The sequence below is a fragment of the Ambystoma mexicanum genome, chromosome 2q, assembly GCF_040938575.1.
Source record: "Ambystoma mexicanum isolate Mex_15411 chromosome 2q, UKY_AmexF1_1, whole genome shotgun sequence".
Classification (NCBI taxonomy): domain Eukaryota; kingdom Metazoa; phylum Chordata; class Amphibia; order Caudata; family Ambystomatidae; genus Ambystoma; species Ambystoma mexicanum.
In genome coordinates this window covers 340,544,299-340,568,413 of record NC_090924.1, presented here as the reverse complement: position 1 = coordinate 340,568,413, position 24,115 = coordinate 340,544,299, and the positions used below count along the sequence as shown (strand labels likewise).

General features: G+C 45.8%; 1 protein-coding gene across 1 annotated transcript in view; it reads left to right on the top strand.

Annotated features, from left to right (window-relative positions):
* BRICD5 (BRICHOS domain containing 5) overlaps positions 1 to 24,115 on the top strand; it is a 530,375-nt gene that overhangs the window by 492,697 nt on the left and 13,563 nt on the right. Inside the window, exon 6 of the mRNA XM_069646484.1 lies at positions 4,146 to 4,299. Within this exon, the coding sequence (XP_069502585.1) occupies positions 4,146 to 4,299 (154 nt within the window). The remainder of the gene's footprint in view (positions 1 to 4,145; positions 4,300 to 24,115) is intronic.

The window sequence follows — 24,115 nt, the reverse complement described above, 5'->3', positions numbered from 1 at the left end:
AGGAATTTCGCAGTTCACATTATTTCGCTTTCACAACACTCTCTTGCTCTGGTTTCTTCAGGGGTTTCCTTCCCCTACAATTCCAACAACTTGACAGTTCAATAGTTTTTCTTCACACTAGAGTCTCTTGTTAGAAAAAATGGGGTTTCCTTCCCCAACAGTTCAACAATTCTCAACAACTCTTCATATCAGAGACTTTCGCAAACAGGGTCATGCTCCAGGCACTCTTTAGCTTCTTCAATTTCACAATGAGCTTTTCTTGGGGTTTCTGCCAGCTCTTCATGTCTCGTGCAGCTCCCCTCTCATCCTTGCTATTTTGCTCCTACTTCAAGCTTCACACAGCTCCCCTGCACTTTTGGGGAGTGATTCAGTTTCAAAAGAGTATTTCAACAACGTGTAAACGTGCACACGACCACTCTGTCACCTCGTTTCCTTCCCTTTCACAATTATCATTTCACATTACAGTTCACAATGGACAATGAAGCTTTCTTTTCAGCGTTTCTTTCATCCTATGCTTGTCCTTCTCTTGCAACAAATTATCTGTTGCGCTTCGCGTCTTTCACCAACCGGGCTCCCGTCTCTGTTTGAACTCACCGGTTGTGATTACTTCAGCGTATCTTTTGCGGTTATGTAATGTCGAGGTCAGGGCTCCTCCCCTGCCCTTCAGACACTCCTGGGCTGCCTCGCTGGCACAGGGAACAAGCACCTTTTCAAGGATTTCTCTACACAGATCAGCATACCACACAATCAACTTCTGGCTCCTTGGAGACACTGCTCTCTCGCCACACTTTCTCTAGCCTTCCCAAACCATGGGCTCTCAGCATCTGGTTGCTCCGTTCTCTGACAGCAGGTCTCGGGGTGCTCAGGCTTTCCCAGTTGCCCGTTAGCTCGTTCTCTGACTCGGGTTCCTTCTCTGGCTCCAACTCGTTCTCTCTATTTCTTGCTGCTACTCCTTTTATACACCTGTGGAGTATTGACAGGCTTCAGGTGGATATAATATTCGCCCAGTGCCTGACTTCGCCTGACCTTGTTAGTGGGACATTCATGAAAATAGTGGATTGCCTCTGAATGCAGTTTATTTGTTCTAATGGAGTTTTCGCCATGAAGAGTACAGCGAAAAATGGGCGTCTGGTGAATAGTATAGGCTGAGGGAATGTCTGGTAGTGGGATGTTCAAAAAAGGGGTATACCATGTCTCACCTTTGGGTAATCCCTGCCCAATCCCAGAGGATTCTCTACCCAGGTGATCCTCGCTAGTCCACCCCCAAGGTCGGGATCCAAAAGCGATGGCCCTCCCTGGCCACCTGTTTACAGGATCCCCCGGGAGTGGGAAAACCCTCAGGATTTTCACATAGCCAAGAGTCCTGATGCAATACTGGCTATTTGTGGCGAATTCTCATTATTCATCCAAATTGGAATGATAGTGTAGCTTCTCCATCTCTGTTTACTTGTTAAAGGTCCAAAGTAATCCCTTTTAAGATAATATTCCGGGACATCGACTTTAGGAATACTGTTGGGCTTTGGTTAAACAAATTATTAAAGACCAGAATAATTCCACTTCCATTTCTTCAAGAGATGCATGGGTAGGCAAAATAAGTCTGGCCAAGTGTGCAAAGCCCAGCATTGTACCCACTCTAACTCATGGCTACAATGTTAACCCTCCTTTTCAGAGTCTCTCTCTCAGTAATCAGAGATCACTACTTAGGGTCATGCCTAGAGTTGGCGTCATGCCTAGAGTTGGTTTCAATTATATGATTTTTATAACACAAATGTTATTGCTATCCAACATTATAATTACATAGAACAGAGATCTAATGAACAACAGAGGAAAGTGATGTGCCAGAAACAGCTTTTGTTAAAAGAGGCTTATTTGAAGTGTTAAGATTTGAAACAAAAATATGCAGTTCAATTAGTTAAATATTTGGAGTTCTGAAATATATTGTTCATTTCAATTGTTCGTAGGGCATTAGGTAAATGTTCAATACAACTAGTTTTGAATACAAAGGATAAGCCTCTTTTAAAAACTCCCAAATTTGGAAGATAAGGTGGGATACAGTAATTTGTCCAGGATCACAAAATGTTATCAACTGAGGAAACTTGGATTAGCTCTATGGTGTCTTAATGCCACAAACAACGCATTAGGCAGTATATATACCACCTTCTCTGCAAGGCTGCTAAACAGCAGCTGCTATACAGTACTTGCACTTTCCAAAAAAGCCTGATATACCCTTCCTAGGACAGTACCAGCACTTGTTAGCAGGGCTACTAAACTTTTAACAAGATGTTTACAGCACTCCTGCTTAGTACGCCTGCTGCACTAATGCAGTTTAGTGTAGAAAACTACAATACAAGCTGAAGTAAGTACTACACATGATTGTAAACTGTCTATGCAAAGCCGAAAACTATTGACTTTGCAAAAGCTTTTCTGCTCTGGAAGGTGCAACTGATGCCATCACAAGAGTGCTGTAAGAACTGCACAGCACTTAATCACGCTTTTGTTTCTCAGAGATGCATCATGCAGGTATCACTGCAAGAACTTTCTACCCGGTTTCTCATACTATCATTAATTCATTACTTTAGCCACCTAAAATTCAGCCACCTTAAATTCAGAAAATTGCTAAAAACATGGCTATTTAACTCTCCTAGTTAAGTAGTTAACACTGGTGAAGGGAAAAAGCCCAAACAACACAAAAGAAACATAAAAAAACAAAACCTAATCAACCAAAACTTTGAAAATCCAACAAAATAAAGCTTTTTAACATCACACACCCTAGACGTACATGAACCCTGCCATACCAGCATAACCATAGCATAGAAGGACACAGAGAACACCCATAACTAACCCTGCTAAAAACATTCCTATATCCTGCCTACTCACTCTCAAACACTGAAAAAACTCACACATACCTCTACCGCAGCAGATACCTTAAACTACCACAAACTGCTCACACTCTGCAACACCCAACTAAATATAAACTAAACCAATTACACACATCTCTTCACATATTCACTCATGCACCAAACACCATGTAACCCTTACCAACAAAAAACAAACCCAGCACACAGCAACTGTTTTTTCCAAAACAGAATCTACCAACAGCACATCAAAGCTCCCTTGCGCTTTCCCCCTTGATCCCACTAACAAAGCCCTCCCAGCTCTCTTTCCTTTTCAGATCCTCCAGAGCACCTGAGACCATGAAAATGGCAGCAATGCTCGATATAAATCACAATAACATAAGTTAACATAACCTTTCTTATTGAAACTTGTTGAAAGTAACACCTCCCAGTTTGCTCCTCTTCCCTTGCTTCCCGGTTCAATATGTTTGCCAAGGGCACACTCAGTTACCATTGTGAAGTTGACACTTGCCTACTTGAAGTTAAACTCCAGTCCTCAAAATAATTTCACATATGTAACCAGACTGACATCAGGTAACAGCTAAGTTTAAATCTCTAGAGCAGGATTAGAACCAGTAAAATTAGAACAAAGTCTAATAATTTCCATGTGTACCCAAAAGAAGAGCATTCAGCAAATCAGGTGGCTGGAAATCTGTTTATGAACTGCCAGTGTACACCTGCATTTTTCCAGCCACCCAAGGCCCTTCCCTGGGTGCTACCATCTTCATTATGGGGGGGAAACGAGGAGCCCCTCCCTGTTGCATCCCCACCCCCCATCCATAAGACATCCCACACCCTTCCCCCTTCTTTCCCACTTATCTACTGGACCAGAGCTTTCTGCTCTGATCATGGCCTCTGTCATGGACCACCATTGAAATAGAAAAGGTACTCAGTCTCCGTTCTATTTACTATGGCAGGGGCCATCTTGCTTTTTTCCCCACTGGATATTGGGCATAATATGCGTGGAACCAATCTCCATTCAAAAAAATTAAAACAATTTTCACACCGTACAGAGCTCTGGGTACGAATAACTATCATCCCATTGTTAGGGGGTTTATAGGGCCTTTAACGGCCCTGAACCCTTGCTGAGGCCCACGATTTGCTCAGACCTGCTTAGGCTCAGGCTGGGAGGCCCTTACCAGCCATGTGCACCCCCCAATGAGGGGGTGATTGCTACATTCAATTGGAAGATGATTATCTTGTAAAAATTGCTCCATTGTTCTGAGTTCTGTCTTTTCTTTCCTCCTTTAGAATGAGCAACCACTGCTTCAGCACAATCAAACCAAATACTACAGAGAGTTTCTGGGAATCCTGGGTGGACGCAAGGTGAGCTTGGAACTGGTTGGGGGACCTGTGCAGACTTTGTGCGAGAATCTCCCCATCTACTGGGTAAAGAGAAGTGATGGTGAGTCTAATGCACTAATGGAAAGTCTTGGTATAACAAGAGAAGCGGTAGATGTAATTTAAGCTGTGGTCTCATGTTAGGTGGTGCATAGTTGTAAAAAGAGGGGTGGTTTTGTGAAAACATTGATCCCTCTACATCTGGCCACGCACTAATTAATTTCACTGTTTCTGACCCCTGTTCCCCAAATCTCCCTCAGCACTTCATCCCCATCACAAAATGCAAATTCCCACCCGACTCCTAGGCACCTTGTCTTAGCCACCTCAGGTCCACTCTTCAAGGTCTCGCTCCCCCTTTCACTGTTTGCATCAAGAAGACCTTCCTGGATTTCAACTCCTCATGGCCAATCTATTTGAGTATCACTATTAGGATTACTATGCAACTCTGTCCACGTCAGTGGTGTAAAACCTGATTTCCTGCAAATAATATCTCCATGCTACTGCTCTGGATTCTGCCAAGCTCTTCCTGTGTACAAACCTCATCACTTTTCTTCATTCCCATTCTTGGAAGATAGCCAGAACTCTTCATGTTATGCCCCACTTTCATCTCTGCTCTTTCTCCATAACTTTGCCTCCTATTTCTTATCCAAGTTTTCTAAAATATGTGATAGCCTTACTAAACTTTCTCTCCCTTCTTTTATCTTCCGGTCCCACCTTCACACCCATACCCTCTCCACCTGGGTGGCTTTCCCTTCTACCACAGTGGCTGAACTGGTAACCAATCCAACGTTCCAGTCCTCCGAATGACTTTTTCACCTCAAACTGTTAAGGAACTGGCGCCCCTAACTGCCTACCTAAATGCTTCAATCTATCGCTTGCCTCTGGGATCATGCCAACCTGCTTCAATGAGGCCAATGTTTTACCCATCCTTCAGAAACCTACATATTCCTCAAACAACCCTGCAAATGATTGACCTGTCTCCCTTACTCCAAGGTTCCTCAGTATGTGTACTTCACCTATGTCACAATTTATATGGAGGTGAACAAACTCTCTCTGACATTCATTACTAGATACAGCTCTGTTAACTGATGCTTAACTTGTCTAATGAAGCGATTACGCTGTTGCCCATATCCATGATAGCTTAAGACTTATCCAGAAACTCTGTTAATGCACCAACCACCTTTGTTTGATGACACTTGTCCACTATTCGTAGCATAAGCGCACTCAAGTACTAACCAAACGTCGGCCCAACGGCTATCACCTATGATAATACAATCTATTCTGCCATTGTAAGTACATATGCTATACTTGAACTAGCTTATTTGCTATTGTTACTGAATGTACGGCCTCAACCGATGCAATGCTAACCTGTCTTTGTGAACACCCATGCCACAACTGTTTATGCCTATTGTTACTGTAAGTATCTCTGCCACAATTTGATTTAGCATAATCCTGCTCCCTTACGGAAAAGTACATACCTATGCTCCTGTCACCTATGCCTCCACAAATACATGTGTTATAAACAAACCCAAACGCCTATATTGTATGCATCTACGAATGTGCTGAGTCGATCCAGCCTATCCTGCCACTTACACTTGGCCCAGCCTACTGCCCACATTGTGCAACCTACATGCATAACGGTGTGATGAGTTTATTTACTCAACTGCTAATAGCCTCTATGCCAAACTGCTAGCTCAGCCTTTTCGTTTAATTGATAATGAGCCTTATGCAGGAATATTACACTAGCCTATTTTCCTAAATACTAATAGCCTTCATACTTACATGCTAGACTAGTTTATTTGACTACTGGTTATCTTGTCCCTCAGCATAACCGTGTGTCTAGTTTACTTGCCGAAATGATAATATACTCATGCACATAACGGCTAAAGTATACTATTTGCTCTAATATCCTTCAGTCTACATACAAAAGTATCAAATCTGCTTATTGGCTCTAAAACCAAACAATTCACATGCTAGCTCACTAGCATAACGGCCAGACAAGCCTTTACGTTTACACCACTATTGGACTAGACTCACCCAACCACACAGCCGCACCTAATCATGCTAGGCTGTCTAACTATCATTATGTTCCCGTTCTGCTTTATCCCGAACTACATCCCTTGCGTGGGAAGCCACTATAAGGCACACAAAAATGGCCTCTCTAATCCAGCCTGCCCAAGGCACCATCGCATCCCATGCCCCACGCCATACATACCCTCTCTTTCACCATTCCCACTAGCTACCAATGATGCCTTTACTACCAAACCCAAGGACAATATCCAGGCTTTCACCCATAACCTCCCCACCGCTACTAAGCCACCAAAGTTCACACAGAAATATAGAAGCTCAGAAGAAATCCAGTCCATAACTGTCTCTGGAAAATCTAGATCACGCTTAAGAGCACGAACCCAACATCAGGCCAACCATCATACATTTCAAGACACACCAACCACTACACTACCTACTAAATCACCCCCTACTGGCTATCCCTCCACGCCTAAAACCAATTCCAAATGAATTACTACCTCTAGATGCATGACCACAAAAACAGAGGAAACTCACATACTCAAACTCCCCTCCACCATCCAATGTGCCCTCATAAATGCCAGCTCCTTATGAGCCCATGCTATTGAAGTACATGACCTCATCATAGATTCAAAACTTGATATATTAGTCATCACTGAATCATGGCTTCACCAAGCCTCTGGCCCCTTCCTCACTTTAGCCATCCCCCCAGATTATACTATCGTCAGAACAGATAGGACCCATTCTCATGGAGGTGGCGTGGCCATCATCGCAAAGACTAATCTCCAATTAAGATCATGCCAAACCGATAGCCTAACAGGCTACGAACTACTGCTAGCCAAACTCCCCAATAAACGGAAAAACAACTATCAATATAGTAGTCATTTACAGAGCCCCCATTTCCACCAATTCCACCAATGAGACAGACATTCTGCTACTATTAGCACCCCTCATCAGGCCCAACACTAAATGTATCCTCTTGGGAGATTTGAATTTAGGATTCAACGATAGCCATGATCACAAAGCAGAAGCCCTACACTCCTCCATGAAGGACATGAGCTTTACTCAGCTAATGTACTCCCCCACTCACATCAAAGGAAGAACTCTTGATTGGATCCTCTCGCTCAACACGGATATCTCTATTGATTCCATAACCCCTTTAGAATGGTCAGAACATCACAATATTATGTTCACCATGAACACCTTTGAATCTCCCGCAACCACCTCTAAAATTTCTAATTCTTATGAAACCAGAAACTTTCGCAAACTTACTTCGGAAACCCTAGAACCACTGCTTTCCAAAGCATTACACACGTTGTCTATCTCTGATGACAATCCCAACACACTAGCAGATGCCTACCACAACTGCCTCACGTCAACCATTAATGCAGTAGCCCCACTACGACAAAAACCAAGCGCTCAGAAAAACGTTTGTGCTTCTGGTTCAATGAGGAACTTGTAGCACTCAGGAGAACCAAACGTGCCCATGAACACACCTACAGAAAATACCCTTCACCAGAAACTGAAATAGCCAACCAGGAAGCTAATAGAACTTACAAAAAGCCATCATCACCCACAAAGCTAATGCCTTTAACGCACAGATCAGTAATGCTGTATCCGACTCAAAAGAACTATTCTCAATTTTAAAAGAATTGGAAAATCCAACACCAACCACCAATTGCACAAATTCTAGCAAAGAGTGGTGTACCACTATTCAAGACGCACTTGCTGCCAAGATTAACCTCCTTCAAAATAAAATCCAAACTAACAAACAACTCCTAGTACATAAACCTGCCACTGGCATTCACCTGCCCACCGTTAATGATTATACCAAACCAACTTTTCAGATCACTTCAGTCTCACAAGAACTAGTGTTCAATACCATATCCAAGCTTAAAGCGTCCAACTGTAAGGGAGATTCCGTCTCTGCAAAAGTAGTCAAATCATGTGCCCACGCACTGACACCCATCATAACTACATTTTAAATGCATCCTTTGACAAAAATGTGGTGACAGCTAGCATCAAGGAAGCATGGGTCACCCCGTTGCTAAAAAGCCCAACCACGACCCCGCTGTGCCTACGAACTATAGACCAATAACAACAGTCCTGTTCCTACTCAAAATCCTTGATAAAATAGCTTACAACCAAGTCAAAGCACACCTGGAACAGAGCCAACTCCTTGGCACCAGACAATCTTGTTTGCACCCCAACCACAGCACAGAAACAGCCATCATGGATCTCAAAATCCAAATGGATACTATTAGAGACTCAGGAAAGCTCTGTATCCTACTACTATTGGACCTATCTGCAGCATTCGACCTTGTGTACCACAACAAACTGTGCTCCACCATAGCTAAAGATTTCAATTTTTCCAAGGACGCCATCACGTGGATCAAATCCTTCTTGGCTGAATGAACTTCTAGAGTGTCCATAGGCAAAGAAGCTGTGGATCCTATACCAGTCCCCATAGGTGTCCCACAAGGATCATGCCTTTCACCCACACTCTATAACGCATATATGAAGCTCCTCTTCTCAGCATTGGATGATATGGGTGTCATCTACACTAACTTTGCAGATGACACAGAGATCCTTACCCCCCTTTCAGGGAACTACATTCAAGACACATCCATCATAAATAAAATCTACTCCATAATCCAAAACTGGATGGCCTTAAACAGCCTCTGCCTTAACGATGAAAAGACAGATTCTCATTGTGGGCTCCCAACCCAAAATAAACGCCCTTCAGCCAGATTACGCCACCATTAACATAGACGGCACCATTATCCCAGTACTCAAACATGTAAAAACATTAGGAGTTTACCTAGATTCTAACCTATCCCTGACCAAACACATCAACGCACTCTCATCCTCCACATTCTACACCTCAAAACTGATCTCCCTCAGCCGCCAATTCTTGACCCCCACCAACTGCATCACTCTAGCCAGGGCCCTGATCCTATCAGGACTTGACTATTGTATTGTACTTCTATTAGGCACCTCTACCTCCAATCTCAATAAAGTGCAGATGATACAAAACAAGGCCCTGAGGGCTGCCCTGGGAATAAGAAAATCTGACCATATATCCAAAACCAGAAGAGAGCACCATTCGCTGCCCATTAAAGCCAGAGTCATATTCAAAATGTTGTGCATCACCTTCAAATGCCTCCATGATAATGCTCCCATCTACCTAAACCACGCAATAACCAAGAAAACAAGCACCAGATGCCTAAAATCAAATGACCATTCACTACTGGCAATTCCTCACTACAAAAAGACTAGAGCAGGGGGTGCCAGCTTCCAATACCTAGCCCCCAAACACTGGAATTCTCTTCCGCTTTCCATCAAAAATGAGGAAACCCTCAAAGGGTTCAAAAAACGACTGAAAATTTGGCTATTCAACCAATACCAATAACCCTAGCCATCACAACATTCTGTAAATATTTCTTCCCCTATGTATATACTTCTGTGCTGCGAACATTGGCCCTCTGCCAATGTATGCATTGTTTGCCAATATAACTGTGTCATACCTGCACCCTTAATGTATGTATTTTTAAGCTGTCTGTAACCTCGCTGTGATACCCACCGGTCTGGGCGAGTAACAAATGTAATAAATAAATAACATAAATAAAATAAAGATCTTCCCCCGTCTGCAACCCACAACCATTTTGGCACCTCATATTGACTTCCACCCCGATTGCCTCACCGCAGCCACCAAAGCTTGCAACCTAGGTGTCTTTTTGACAGAAATCACAAACATCAACCGTTCATTACATTTACTGCTTCCAGGCTCAACCTACTGAATATCTGTAAAAGCCGCGACCCAAATCACTGATCCCTCTAACAATCTAATCTGCACAGTAGACCTCAGTAGACTTTATTACTGTTCCAGGCTTCTCATGGGACTCCTCTATTCATTTGTCCCTCTTAATGTTCTGGACTTTGCCTCAGGTGTGCTCCACAAACACGTACAATCCTTATCGACCTTTTTTACACCACTTCCCTGTGAGCCAGCTCTCCATGCAAAACTACTCCCTATTGAAACCTACTATAGTCTTCAGATCTATTCATAGGCTTCCCTCATCTGGCTTACTATTTTCCTTTACTGCTTGCTTTGGTCTCTAGCATCCCAAGCCCACCTCAACACCACCACCTCACATCCACCATGTGCTATCTCATGTTTCTGCTCTTTTACACGTGTTATCCAATTGACCCTTAAGTGTATCCCAAAAGAGACAAGACCACTCTACAACTGCACTATAATTGTGTATTGAAAGAGCCTCTCAGGCATGCTTGGGGATCAATCCTCCTCCATGATCGATGACCCAATTCTCAACTGCAGCTACTTTTATATACCGTAAATTTGATAAACTGTATAATGAAAATATGTACTCTTTGACTGTTTGCGCTGTCCCAATTATATGTTTCCATCATCTCCAATCCAACAGCAGGTTAAAGCATTATTTATTACTTAATTGCTCCACTGCTGACAAGCATCCAGCAATTGGACTGCTTCACCACCAGTATTATACTTTGCAATGTGGTTCTACTAGAAATACAATGTTCTTTCACAATTAAGCAAAAACAAGAAAGAAGAACTGGGTTTGAGACAACCTGACCTAGCGAGGCCAGCGTCCCTTGTACAGGCCCCTCAAGTAACAGTGATGACCATGAGGAAGTGAAATCTGGCATTATTCACTATAAATGGCTCAACCATGAGCATTGCATAACCAGGGCCCTGCTCTTGAGGACTTGTGGCTGCCTCTATTGATCCTGCCCACCATTTCCTCCTAAGATCACTCCTGTCTTGTTGTATCTACTTCTTATCCTAGCAATCACGCTTTTCCTTTCTTTCATCTTGTGTCAGAACAAACTGCTGCATAGTTAATTGCTCGAGTTAAACCCACTGGTGCACTGCTTGATCCCCTCTCTGGATCTTTGATTAATTCTTCATTTTCTATTCTCTCATCCTATTTAGTGACTTTGTTTAATATTTCTTTTCAATCAGGAAGGTTTCAAATAGTTCTAAATACGGTATTGTTAGCCTGCTAATTAAAAACCTAATCTTCACATATCTAATCTTTGCCACTATCATTCTGTGAGTCTTTTGCCTTATTCATCTTAATTATTTTGAGGAAATTGTTCATTTGCAACTCTCTGCTTTTCTTAACACTGATAAATAATTGTCTCCACTAGAACAAGGTGTTCATCAGGCCATTTAGCAGGACCAGCTGCGCGTGCAATATCTGATTCTATTCTTCATGCACGTCCCCAAAAGCTTTCTTTCACCTTAGTACTTCAGGATCGGTCTGTCGATACCGTTGATCACCCTACAGTCTTAATATCTCTGTCTTCACTGCACTACTTTCATTTGCTTTTCTTTTTATTTACAAAATCTGTTTTTATTGTTTCTTTGAAAGGCTCTGCTTCTCAATCTTTTTTGTCTATTCAGCCTCTGTCGGTTTTTATTTTTGATTAATCTTTTTCTTGTCAGGATCAAATTTTATCAGGAACTTGTTCTTGCCATTTTCAGTTATCACCATTTACTTACATTTTCTTCCACCAAGTTCTTATTACAAATTTTATTCTTTCTCAATAAATAGTTTTTCACGCCATGTGTGTTACTCCTTGTGCATCTTCCAATTTTTGCTATTTTCATCTTTTGGCTTCTAGACTATGGAACATCATACCTTTACACCTATGACTCCACATTATTTTAACACTGTTTAAAAAACATATAAAAGATGAACAGAAGTTAAAATCTTTGGGTTGTTTGGTTATGTCTTATTCTTATGTTATTAAAAATATGGTATTCATAATTATTTTACTGCTGCTTTTTTCATGTTCAGTGCTTTAGGTAAATGTGCTATAAAAAGCAATAAAACAAATAAATAGAATTGAAAAGCCACAGGTTAAAGGCACTTTTGTTCAAGCCTTTCAGTTGTGGAACTATGCGCTCAATCACATTGGGATCCAAGACCCTTCTCTTGTAACTAGTGGACTTATCTTTGCCACTATAATGTAGAAGACATCCTCTATGCTTTGGTTTATTTTTGTTGGGATCCCAGATCCTTCTTGTGTTGGCACTGGACTCCTCTTTCCCACTGTTATGGTGCACAGGGTTCCAGACCCTTCCCTGGATGCCAGTGGACTTCTCTTCCCCATGGTTGTTGTGGACTGGGGGCCAGTGGGTTTCTCTTCCCAACTGGTATGAGGAAGAGAAGGTTGGCTATGCTCGACCCTTCAGGAGTCTGTCAGCAGTATGTCTAGTACGAACCCTGGTAAGGATTGCCTGTGTGTCTCCTGCCTGTGTCCCGTACAACCCTTTACCCATTTTCAGGCCTCGGTAAATAACAGGGCTTCCAGGGATGGCGGGCCGATTTCTTGGCTGGTTGGGCATTCCCCATCTGCTTCTGCGGCTCTGCGATGTTTCCAGATGCTGGGCCGCCCAACTGTTCTTGCCCTTGGTATCGTGCACCGGTTCACTACTGCAGAACCCTGTGAGGACTCATGCGACCGACCGCCGGCGCCCTCAGTTCCTGTTCTCGTCAGGTCAGCAACCAGACTTTGGATTTTCCATGCCAAACGCTCTCCATGTTTGTTGCTTCTCCCAGCAGGTGCTGCAGCTGAGCTCCATGCTGGGATCGACCAAAACTGTTGTCTATTGTTTGTCTTTATGCATTGTAGTCTGTTCATGAGGGGCGGGCTGTCAAAGTCCCTTGTTACTTTTGACAGATTGATCTCTATGCCTCCTCTTGGCCACCTCGTCTTGGTGTTTTTTCGAGGCCATTTGTTTCTTTTGCATCACAATAGTACATGGTTCTGCTTTCAACAAGAAGGTTGGGGATGGAAGGATGGGCTACAGAATGTGAAGATGTTTTAATATTTGCTGGACTCACCCCGAGATGATCGTCCTTGTCCCGAAGGAGGGAGTCCTCCCTGCAAAGTCCTCCTGCATGTTACTGCCCCTACCGTGAATATTGGTTATCAGCTGCACCGCCCTAGCCTTACAGGGAAGGGCTTCCTCCTGGGGAGAAGGTTTAAGTTACTTGCTTGTATCTATTGTTCTCCAGCACAGGTCTGGCATGGATTCACATGCTCATGAATATTCCATGTTGTCAGGCTGGGAATCCTCAGTAAAAGAAAAAACTGTTTCACTTTCTTCACTTTCACACTGTATTTCTCCCCTAAACCAATCACTGTCCTCTGGGTCATACTGCACCCATCCAATGACAGTTCTCTCCTTAAGCTCCAAACCTTGTGGCCATCTTCAGATTTGGTAAGCACGTAAAGCAGCAGTAAAGTGGCAGTATAACCAAGAAGAGCCACAGAGGGAAAGGAGGCAGGGTTTGCATGTGAATCCATGCCAGATCCATGCTGGAGACCAATAGTTACAGGTAAGTAACTTAAACCTTCTCCAGCACGAAGTCTGGCATGGATTCACATGCTCATGAATAACAATTACACAGCAGTACATACACACAACCACGGGAGGTGGCAAGGCTCAACAGAAGCAATACACACTCGCCTCTGGAACAGACTCACCTAAAACAAACAGGTTGCGTAGCACTGCTTGGCCGACTCAGGACTTCTCCCTGGAATCCCTGTCCATGCAGTAGAACCTTGTGAAGGTGTGCATGGACCTCCACGTAGCAGCCCTGCAGAGGTGGAACAGGGACACACCAGGTATAAACGCTGTGTTAGCTGCGATGGCTCTGGTGGAGTGGGCTCTCGGGCGGCCTGCTAGCCAGTCGATGACAGTGCATGAGGCAGCCCGAGAGCCACCTGGAGATGGAAGCCTTCTACATTGCCTTTTCCTGATTTACAAGTCCAAAGTTGACGAACAACTGAGAAGTCTTCTGAAAATCCTTCATACGTGCCACGTAGAATTTCAAGGCAAGAGCAACGTCCAGCAAATGCAAGGCCCTCTCCACTGGCGGCGACGGATTTGGAAAGAAGACAGGTAACACCAAAGGTTCGTTGAGGTGGAATTCGACAGTACCTTTGGCATAAAGGTGGGGTGTGTACGCAGTAACACCCTTGAAGTGTGGAAAGACAAGTAAGGCTGCTTGCAAGACAGGGCCTGAATCCCCCTGACCCACCCGACGAGGTGATAGCCACAAAGAAAGCCGGCTTCCACGAGAGAAACTTGAGCGGAGCCTAATGCATAGGTTCGAAGGGTGCTCCCATGAGCTTAGGTAGCACAACATTGAGCTTCCAAGCTGTCATGATCCCCACTATCCCTAACAAAACATTGGCAGATATTGTGGGAAAGACTTGGACATTAGGGGTTGCTGGCTGGAGAAGGCAGCAGTTTATTGATATAACTGCCTCCACCAAGATGGCCCCCAAAGCAGGATGCCATAAGGAAACCAAGATGGTCCCCAGATATCCATGTCCTAAGAGTCCTTTGTGGTCTAGTGGTGCTAGGTGTAGCCCAGGGCTATATAACCCCACCCTGGGCCACACCCGGTGCTTTGCGTTCTCTTTGGCTGCTGAGTAGGCAGCGTAACACTCATCTCCAGTAACTCCACGTGCTGCAACCTCTGCAAGCTGTCGGACCTCCCGCTTACCTGTTTTCCGATCTCGCAGTCCTCCGGAGCTGCTGTTGACATTTCATACTTACGCAGAGCCCTGTTCTACGTGCGGCGTGTCGACACCTGGAAAGACACAGTGAGCATTATCACAGGGTTTCAACCACAGCCAGCATATTACTGCAAACATCCCTGCAGCCTGTGTTTAACCCGCTCACCTGCAGCGTCCGCTCTACGCTTCCTAGGATCTTCAAAGGACATCCGGGGCATCGGCAGTTCGGAACACTACTACATCTTGAAAGTTCTGTTCCGCAGCACCTGAAAAGGAATGAGAAAAGCCATTAAGTAACGCAGCGTTGCTCCTGAACCGTTTGCCCTGCACAATACTGAGAGAGACATTTAATACGGTCCAAGACATACAGAAAGTCACATCCAAGATGCTCTGGGACAAGAAAGGACATTTAAACAGAGAAGACAACCAAGAAGGACACCTATAACGGCAGGACAAGCTGTTTAACAAGGAGACTTTTAAGGACACTCACCTTTATTACGGCCTCCGGTGTGCCGCAGCAGGCCTGGACCACAACCAACAGTGAGGAAACTGGAACTGGATGCCCACTTTAGGCCGCAGGCCTAACTTCAATAATAAAGTGAGCCAGACCACCAGCCAGCCAGCTAGCACACCCTGGGAGATCAAGGGGAGGAGGGAGGAAGGTTAACACAAGCAGTCACTTCCATTCTCCTCTTGTTTACTCACAGATACACTCACCTGGCGGCCTATCCTCATACTCACGACATTGAGAGTCCTACCAAACCACTCCTTATCATACTGTATGCTGGACAATTGCCATTCAGCGAAGCAGAGGGGAGAGAGTGCTTTGGGTTTAGCATCCAACCTCAAGGAAACCCGCTTTGGCGATCCGGACTAGGCACTCCTGCAGGGCACCAGAGGTAACCGTTACACAAGCTGGGGCCAGAGCATTCACTGGTGGGAACATCCTGAAGAGCCCCTTGAGGAACTCCTTGAAGAGCCTGTGAGACCACAGCGAAGGTCTGCCCGGCAAAATGGTGTTCCTGGATATGGCGGTGAGATGCAACTTGATAGAGGCGTGAGCCAGTCCTGCTTTTGCTAAGGAAAGCAAGTATGGTAGAAGTTGCCGGGCATGACATGCAATCTTCAGAGTCTGGAACCACACAGAGAAGCAATTCCATTTATGTATGTAGCACTTCAACGTTGACGATTCTCCGGACCTGGCCAGGATGTCCTTACATTCTGTGGGTAAAGCATAACCTGCAAACTCTAGGGCTGCAGGAGCCATGCCCTCAGGTTCAGAGACACTGGGTCGTGATGCTGAATGCCCCCCCCCTTCTCTGGTGAGAAGGTCCGGGGACAGCAGCAGCTTGATGGAGGGGGCCACTGACAAACGTTAAGTCCGGATACCAGATTTCCCTCAGCCACTGTGAGGCGACTAGTATCATCTTGCAGTGGCACTGTCTGAGTGTGATCACACGTAAGAGGAGTGGAAACGGGGGGAAGCACATAGGAACCATCCATCCCATCTGAACGAGAACGCGGCCCCCAAGCTTCTCGGTTGAGGGAACCTGCTGGCAAACCTGTGGCACTTAGTGTTTGCTGCCGTTGCAATGAGATCGCTCTGGGGTTGACCCCATTTGTCGAATCAGCAGATTCACCTGGTCCTGGTCGAAGCTCCCACTCATGGCAAGAACGCTGTTCCCTGCTGAGCGAGTCCGCAATGGTGTTTTAGACTCCCGCCAGGTGAAACAGACTGAGGAACGTGCCTTGATGAGTGGCCCACTACTACAAGTCCTGGGCCTCTTTTGAGATTACCAGAGACCGGATTCCCCCTTGTTTCTGGATGTAGAACATGGTTGTGGTGTTGCCCATGAAGATCCTCACCACCTTGTCCTTCAATAACGGCAGAAAAAACTTGAGGGCCCAGAACACGGCCCGAAGCACTGCCCAGGACGTTGATGTGCAGATCCCTTTCCTGTGGTTGCCAGCGGCCTCTGGCGTGCAATTGTCCGGTGTGGGCTCCCCACCGCTCTATAGAGGCATCCGTGGTGACCATCTGGTAAGGAGGAACCTGAAACAGAGCTCCCAGGAAGAGGCACTGCCGAACACCCCACCACTGTATCGCCCATCAGAACTCTTTGTTGAGGGCGATCTTGTCCGTAAATTACGCCGACACTTGCATCCAGGAACTCCTGGAGAGGTCTCATGCGCAATCTGCAGAGGCGAACGAGGTTGGTACAGGTGGACAACATGTCCAGAAGGGATTTCATGGACAGCACCGTCGCTGCCTGGGCAAACGACAAGTGCTGCACTTTGCCTTGTATGGCTTTCAACCTCTGCTCTGAGGGGGATGCCAAGCACGTCACTGTGTTGAGCCGGGTGCCCAGAAATAGAGCGTCCCGAGATGGCTTCAAGCAAGACTTTGGATAGTTTATGGAGAACCCCAGCTCTGTCAACAGACGTACGGTTTTGGCCGTGTGTTCGCTTGCCAAAGATTATGAGCGGAACGCACCAGCTAGTCGTCCAGGTAGGGTATGCGTGGATGCCTTGCAGACGAAGATGTGCCGCCACCGGAACCAGGCATTTCGTAAATACCCTCAGGGCTGACATCAGGGCGAAAGGTAGAACCTTGAACTGGTAGTGCTGACCCTGAACTACGAATTGCAGGAACGTGCAGTGCTTCTTGTGAATGGGGATATGGAGGTAGGCGTCCCCAGGTCAAACAACGTCAGATAATCTCCCTGTTCCAGCTGGCCGAGTACGTGCTGTAGAGTGACCATCCAGAACTTTTGGAACTTTAAGTACTTATTGAGACGACATAGGTCCAGAATCAGCCTCTAACCCCCTGTCTATATCCCAGAGCCACGGAGCTACTGGGGGACGGGCTCTATTGCCCCTTTCCGTAACATGGACCGCACCTCCTGCATAAACTGTGCCTGTGTAGTTCTTGCCGCTGTATCAGAGGGATATGAGGACACCTGCATTGGAAATCCAACGTGTGCACCTGTCCGAGAGCATCCAGCACCCATCTGTCCATGGTGATCTTTTCCCACGTGCTGACGAACTTCAACAGGCGGCCTCTCACTGGGATGCGTAAGTAGGGGCCTGGAGCCGCGGCCGGTTCAAGCCTGCTTGTGGGGAGGTGTTCAGAATTGCAGGCGGCATCACCGCTGACCTCCGCTGCCTTGAGAGTGCCCCTGTACGCTTCTCGAGTGGAAGAGTGTGAAGGTTGCCTGTAAGGGGTACTATAACCCTTTGAATATCTTCCTGGCTTTCCTCTGGAGGAGCAAAAGGACGAGGATTGACGCTGTTGCAAAGTTCAGAGGGAATGTGCCGTCTCCGTGTCAGTCTTTATTGCCTGCTAAGACTCATCGAAAGCCTTTCTGAAGAGGCTCTCCCTGTTGAACGGCATATACAGCACCTTAGTCTGAACGTCCTGGTGGAAATTTGTACCCTTCAACAAACCTTGATGGTGTAGAGACACCCTGTTCTCTATCTGGTGAAAAAACAGTGACAACAATGTCTACCGCCACCGTGATCCGAGGCCACTTCCCCTTCCCGAAAGAGTTCCAGTGCCTCAACCTTCTTGTCTTCGGGGCAGGAAGACCAGGATAGGGCCCAGCTTGTACCAGAGTTCCCGGTTATAATGGGACAAAACGGCTAGGGCGTTCGCTGCCATGATGGTAGTGGACCACTATACTAAGAGGCACGCAGGCAGTAAAAAGAGCTGAATTTACACCGACCCGTTGAGACGCAAGCCTTTATATCCAGAAGACGTATGTACGCATTTTGACAGTTGAAGCAATTGAGCGGTTACGCGATGGAAGGTATTGTGTAACTGCGGTTGGCAACGGCTGACTGAACAAGTCAAGGTGCCAGCAGAGATTAGAGTGAAGTGGATATATCGCCAAACTACTAGGGAACCCACCCACAAGTGTGTGCCAAGGTGATAATGTCTCAATATCCATCTGCTGACTGAAACACCCCATTACAGATGGTTCAGTCTAGGACTCCCTCACAGTACAAAGGAATAAATAAGGAGGGAAGTGGCGTGTGCAATACAATCTGTTCAAATTTCCTTGTGATACATGAATAGTGACTGAAACAACAGCTCCTGAAGAATGTTCACCACGGTGAGGATGGAAGAGCAGAAACATGGTGGGCAGTAGAGAGGGTTGATGTTATTATAGATCACCCTCTATATTGGGTCTCTGATTCGTTAGTGGTGATGGAAAAGAGTGGGGGTATAGTGTACGAAAGAAGTCACTCTAGCACTTTAAGTAACAGATGTGTTTGGTATTGTTATTTTCTTGATTTTTATTAGAAAGTGTATATTGTGTTTTTATGATATGTCTTTAAATACATTTTGATCTATTTTTAAGAAGAATTTGGTTGTTATTCCTCCATTCCAGGTTATTTGTTTATACCCTGTATACTGCGAAGGACAATTAACATGCGTTTCACCCTTTGTTTTACTGTATAGTGTTTTTGTGTTTTTTGTTTACTGTGCCTTGTAAATGTTCCTCTTGCCCATCGCATCCAGCTTCTTCCCCTCCTGTTCCGGAGATACCATGGCTGCCGATTACAAGTTCGCCAAGTCTTTCCTAGCTGCGGCCGAGACCACCAGATCCGGCAAAGGGCTGTGTAACTCACCACCAGATGGACTGGCTGGGGCGTTGAGACGACGGAGTACCATATGGACCGTAAAACTTCTGTCACTGCTGAGATTAGCCCAAAAGGACCCCTCAGACCGGACTACCTCACTTGAGGCAGCTCTTTACGACAATGGACCCCCTTGACTGTACAAAAATAGAACAGGCAGGTTGGTGTATTACCCAAAAGAGCGGGGAAAACCACGCCACCACACCAAGCTGCAAGAAACAAAAAAATGCAGGTTATACCACAATATGTACCAGAACTATAAGAGGTCTAGGAAGTAAGGAGGTAGCTGAAAAGGTTTGGCAGCTAGTTGTATTGGAGAGATCGTAAAGAAGGAGAAGAAGAAAAGGTTCACACAATTGAAGTTCTGTTCGCATGGGTAGAATAATAGTAGACTATGGAGAAGCCTTACCCCCCTGTAAGATGAAAAATGTCCATAAAGAAAACAACGAAGGTATAAAATAATAAACAGATAGGGTTAGTAGAGGGTGACATCCCGAACGGCACGAGAGTCGCAGCTAGAGTCAGGATGGTGCAAGGAATACAGCACAGCGTCCAGCTTGCACGTGTGGTAAAACCCAGAAGTCCTATAAAGTCTAACAGGTTACCTTCACAGATGACTGAAAAATTGAGGAACACAAAAGTCACAGATGGTTGAACGTTCTTACCGTGGATGTATACTTTGCTGACACCAGGAAAGTGGCTTAGGGTAAGTGAAGTTTCAAGGAAGTACTCGTGGAGCACCACAAGAGGTGCACAGGAATGCGCAGCCAGACGAATGAACTGTGGCACAGTAACGAGTTCAGGAGTCTTTGCGGATTAGTATTCAATAGCCGAGAAGGAACAAACAAGGCAGGTCAGAAAGCGTTCCAGAGTCAGAAAACAGCCGGTGGATCCAATGGCAGACAAGGGACACGCGGTAGCAAGGTCGGTTAACAATTCCGGGATCAAAGTAAACAGGAGAGAGTTTGAATCAGCACAAAGGTAAGGTAGTGAAATACAAACGCTAATTAGAAGTGCCGAGCTTCATGTCACGTGAGTATTTATGCGGAAGGGGACGTGAGCTGCCTACGCGCGTTGGTCCGCTGAGGCAGGCATCAGTCAGCTGATCAGGGGACTGCCGTTCAGCCGTCCGACGTGGTTTCCCCAGTAACCGCCAACACTGCCAGAACGGGGAAGCCAGGAATGAGACCCGATCCTTCAGGTGTCGGAAATGCTGCGGGCCGAGGTGCGCGGAACGGCGCCTACGTATAACAGGCTGAGACCGTAGGCACCTGGGAGCTGAATCGAGCACCCTATAATTCTTTTCCAGTCTGTCCTGCTTGGTCGGGCCGTACTTGGATTTTTCATTAGGGCTAAGCCCTCCTCCCAGATGTCGTCCAGGAACGGAATGGACATGATGGTCTTTCTCCTCGACTTGCGTCATTGGTACAGGAAATCCTCCGGGAACTAAAACAGTTCCGAGGCCCTCAGGATGGCCGAATGAAAAGATCCAACTTCGTCCGGAGGGGAGGCCCTATGGGGCTCGTCCGCGTGAGGAGTCTACACGTCTGCCGCAATGAAATAGTCGTCCACGTCGGTACCAGTAGCCGTGGAAGCTTTGTCCGTGCCCGTGTCCGGAGCTCCAGTAGGTGTCTTGTTGTGACGAGGTGGTGGCGGCGGCGGATATGATGCTGAGGACCAGTGCCCCCCTTGGACTTTTTCTTCTGCAGGGGAGAGTTTACCCTCTGAGGTTCTGGAGGTGCAGGCCCCGATGCAGCATCCTTTGCTGGATTTCGGTGACCATTATGTGTAAGGTTTAGAATGTCCAGATACACGTCTCTAGGTCTAGGGGTACACTGAGCTGGCGAAGTACGATCCAGGCTAATGCGTCTCCTGTTCCGCACAGGGGACTGAGGTCCTTCCTCCGGTCCTCCCCCTGCGTGGTCTGAGCAGCACCCATCGTGTGGATCATTGTCTTTGTTGGTATTAAAATAGTTCTGCTCTGGTCGTTCTTCAGTAGCCTGCCAGTCCGCAAACCTGGGAGGCTCCACAGGTTGGACCGTTTCCCTCTCCCTCTCAGGAGGCTGTTGGGTCAGAGCAGCCGCCTGTTTTTTCCCTGGCCCCGGTTCCTTTGCTGCATCTCGCCTTGGGGGCAAGGACATGCGTGGGGTGGCTGCCGCTCCTTTCCTAGACCTGCTCTCTTTCAGAGCTGCGGTGGACGTTGTTGACTTAGACGATGATGTGCTTGTGGCTGCTTTCGTTGATAGCACCGTAGTCTACTCGACTGACTTGGCCTTGGTTGAAGCGTTAGCTGGCTTTGACAAGTTCTCCCCAGACTTTTCCCTTGTCAGACTATCCACGGACACACAGAGTTTGGAGTTTGGATGGGGTTAGTGACTTTCTCTTTGAAGATGCTCCTTTCGTTGGCAGGCTCCCCATAGAGAATGATGGTGATGGCCATACGCATTTTGTACGAAACGGGACCTGCATCAGCTGCAAACCCAGTGGAACTAGCGATTAGAGATTGGCCTTCTCTTGGACCCCCGCATGCGGGCCATCCTCAAAGGATCTCGGCCTCCTCCCAGAGAGAGAACGCTCCTCAGACCGGCCAGTCCTGGATGAGGCTTGACCCTGCCCTGAGGCTGCATCAAAGGCCTTGCTCGAATTGAGCCACGCCGACAGTCTCCTGTATCAGTCTTTTTTGTTTTTTTTCAAGAAACCACGGCACACCTTGCATCCCTCCTCATCGTGGTCCGCATGCAGAATGTAGAAGAATTTATGGTGTTGATCTTCCAGGAAGATGTTTCTTAAACCACACTTCGCGCAGAGTTTGAAGAGGCTGCCACCTTCCTTCTTCTCCTCAGCCATGCTGAAAGGGCGTGATGTAGGCCCCAAGGCCGGGCCTTCTCCAAACTTCAATGATCCGACGATTGCTAAAAATCCTCGCCTGTAGAGGAGCACTGCTGCTGGTCTTTATCTTTCGTCGAAGACGATAAAGCAACAAACGGTCAAATTCGAACTATTTTGCAAACATTTTACAAAAAAACACGAAATTAGCACGGAGAGCAACTTGAGGACACCCAACACTGACGCGTGCAGTAAACATCTGAAGATGGCCACCAGGCGTGGAGCTTGGATGGGGGCATTGTGACCTGACGACAGGGAATATTCATGAGCAAGTGAATCCATGCCAGACCCCATGTAGCAGAAGTGACGTCATTCAAAGATTCCTCACAATTACCATAACTGAATTTGCGCAAGGGCCTGTTAGCAATGGTAACCAAACGGCATTACTGACATCACAAACCAATTGTAATAACTTAATACTGTTGAGCTATAACGTGGCAATGCTGATTCCTTAGCCAGCAAAGAGCACAATTTCAGCTGCATCTAGAGCATTTCATTAAAGGTGCGCCGGATTATTAAAATCCCTTTCTTCTGAATTGTCTGGGACAATTCACATCCATTAGTTGGTAAGGGGACAAGGGGATGTTTTAATGCACTGCTGGAGTAAAATACGACATATTATTAAATCTACTTACAGTATTTGTTCATAACACTTTACAAATAGTGTCTTGGTGTTTTTTCCAAACTTAAACAATTCTACATTTATTCTATATATGAACAACTGGAAGTTAACTTGCCAACACTGGAGCAGAAGAGTGACTAGCCAAGAAATATAAGTAATAAAATTCCCCCTAGCATATGCAAAAGGGATATTTCAAGTGTAAGGAACTCATGGTGGCAACAGTAAAGACAGAAACAAGTGATCACAGTTCAAGCGTACTTATTAAACGGCATAGGGTAGTGGACCACTATACTAAGAGGCACGCAGGCAGTAAAAAGAGCTGAATTTACACCGACCCGTTGAGACGCAAGCCTTTATATCCAGAAGACGTATGTACGCATTTTGACAGTTGAAGCAATTGAGCGGTTACGCGATGGAAGGTATTGTGTAACTGCGGTTGGCAACGGCTGACTGAACAAGTCAAGGTGCCAGCAGAGATTAGAGTGAAGTGGATATATCGCCAAACTACTAGGGAACCCACCCACAAGTGTGTGCCAAGGTGATAATGTCTCAATATCCATCTGCTGACTGAAACACCCCATTACAGATGGTTCAGTCTAGGACTCCCTCACAGTACAAAGGAATAAATAAGGAGGGAAGTGGCGTGTGCAATACAATCTGTTCAAATTTCCTTGTGATACATGAATAGTGACTGAAACAACAGCTCCTGAAGAATGTTCACCACAGTGAGGATGGAAGAGCAGAAACATGGTGGGCAGTAGACAGGGTTGATGTTATTATAGATCACCCCCTATATTGGGTCTCTGATTCGTTAGTGGTGATGGAAAAGAGTGGGGGTATAGTGTACGAAAGAAGTCACTCTAGCACTTTAAGTAACAGATGTGTTTGGTATTGTTATTTTCTTGATTTTTATTAGAAAGTGTATATTGTGTTTTTATGATATGTCTTTAAATACATTTTGATCTATTTTTAAGAAGAATTTGGTTGTTATTCCTCCATTCCAGGTTATTTGTTTATACCCTGTATACTGCGAAGGACAATTAACATGCGTTTCACCCTTTGTTTTACTGTATAGTGTTTTTGTGTTTTTTGTTTACTGTGCCTTGTAAATGTTCCTCTT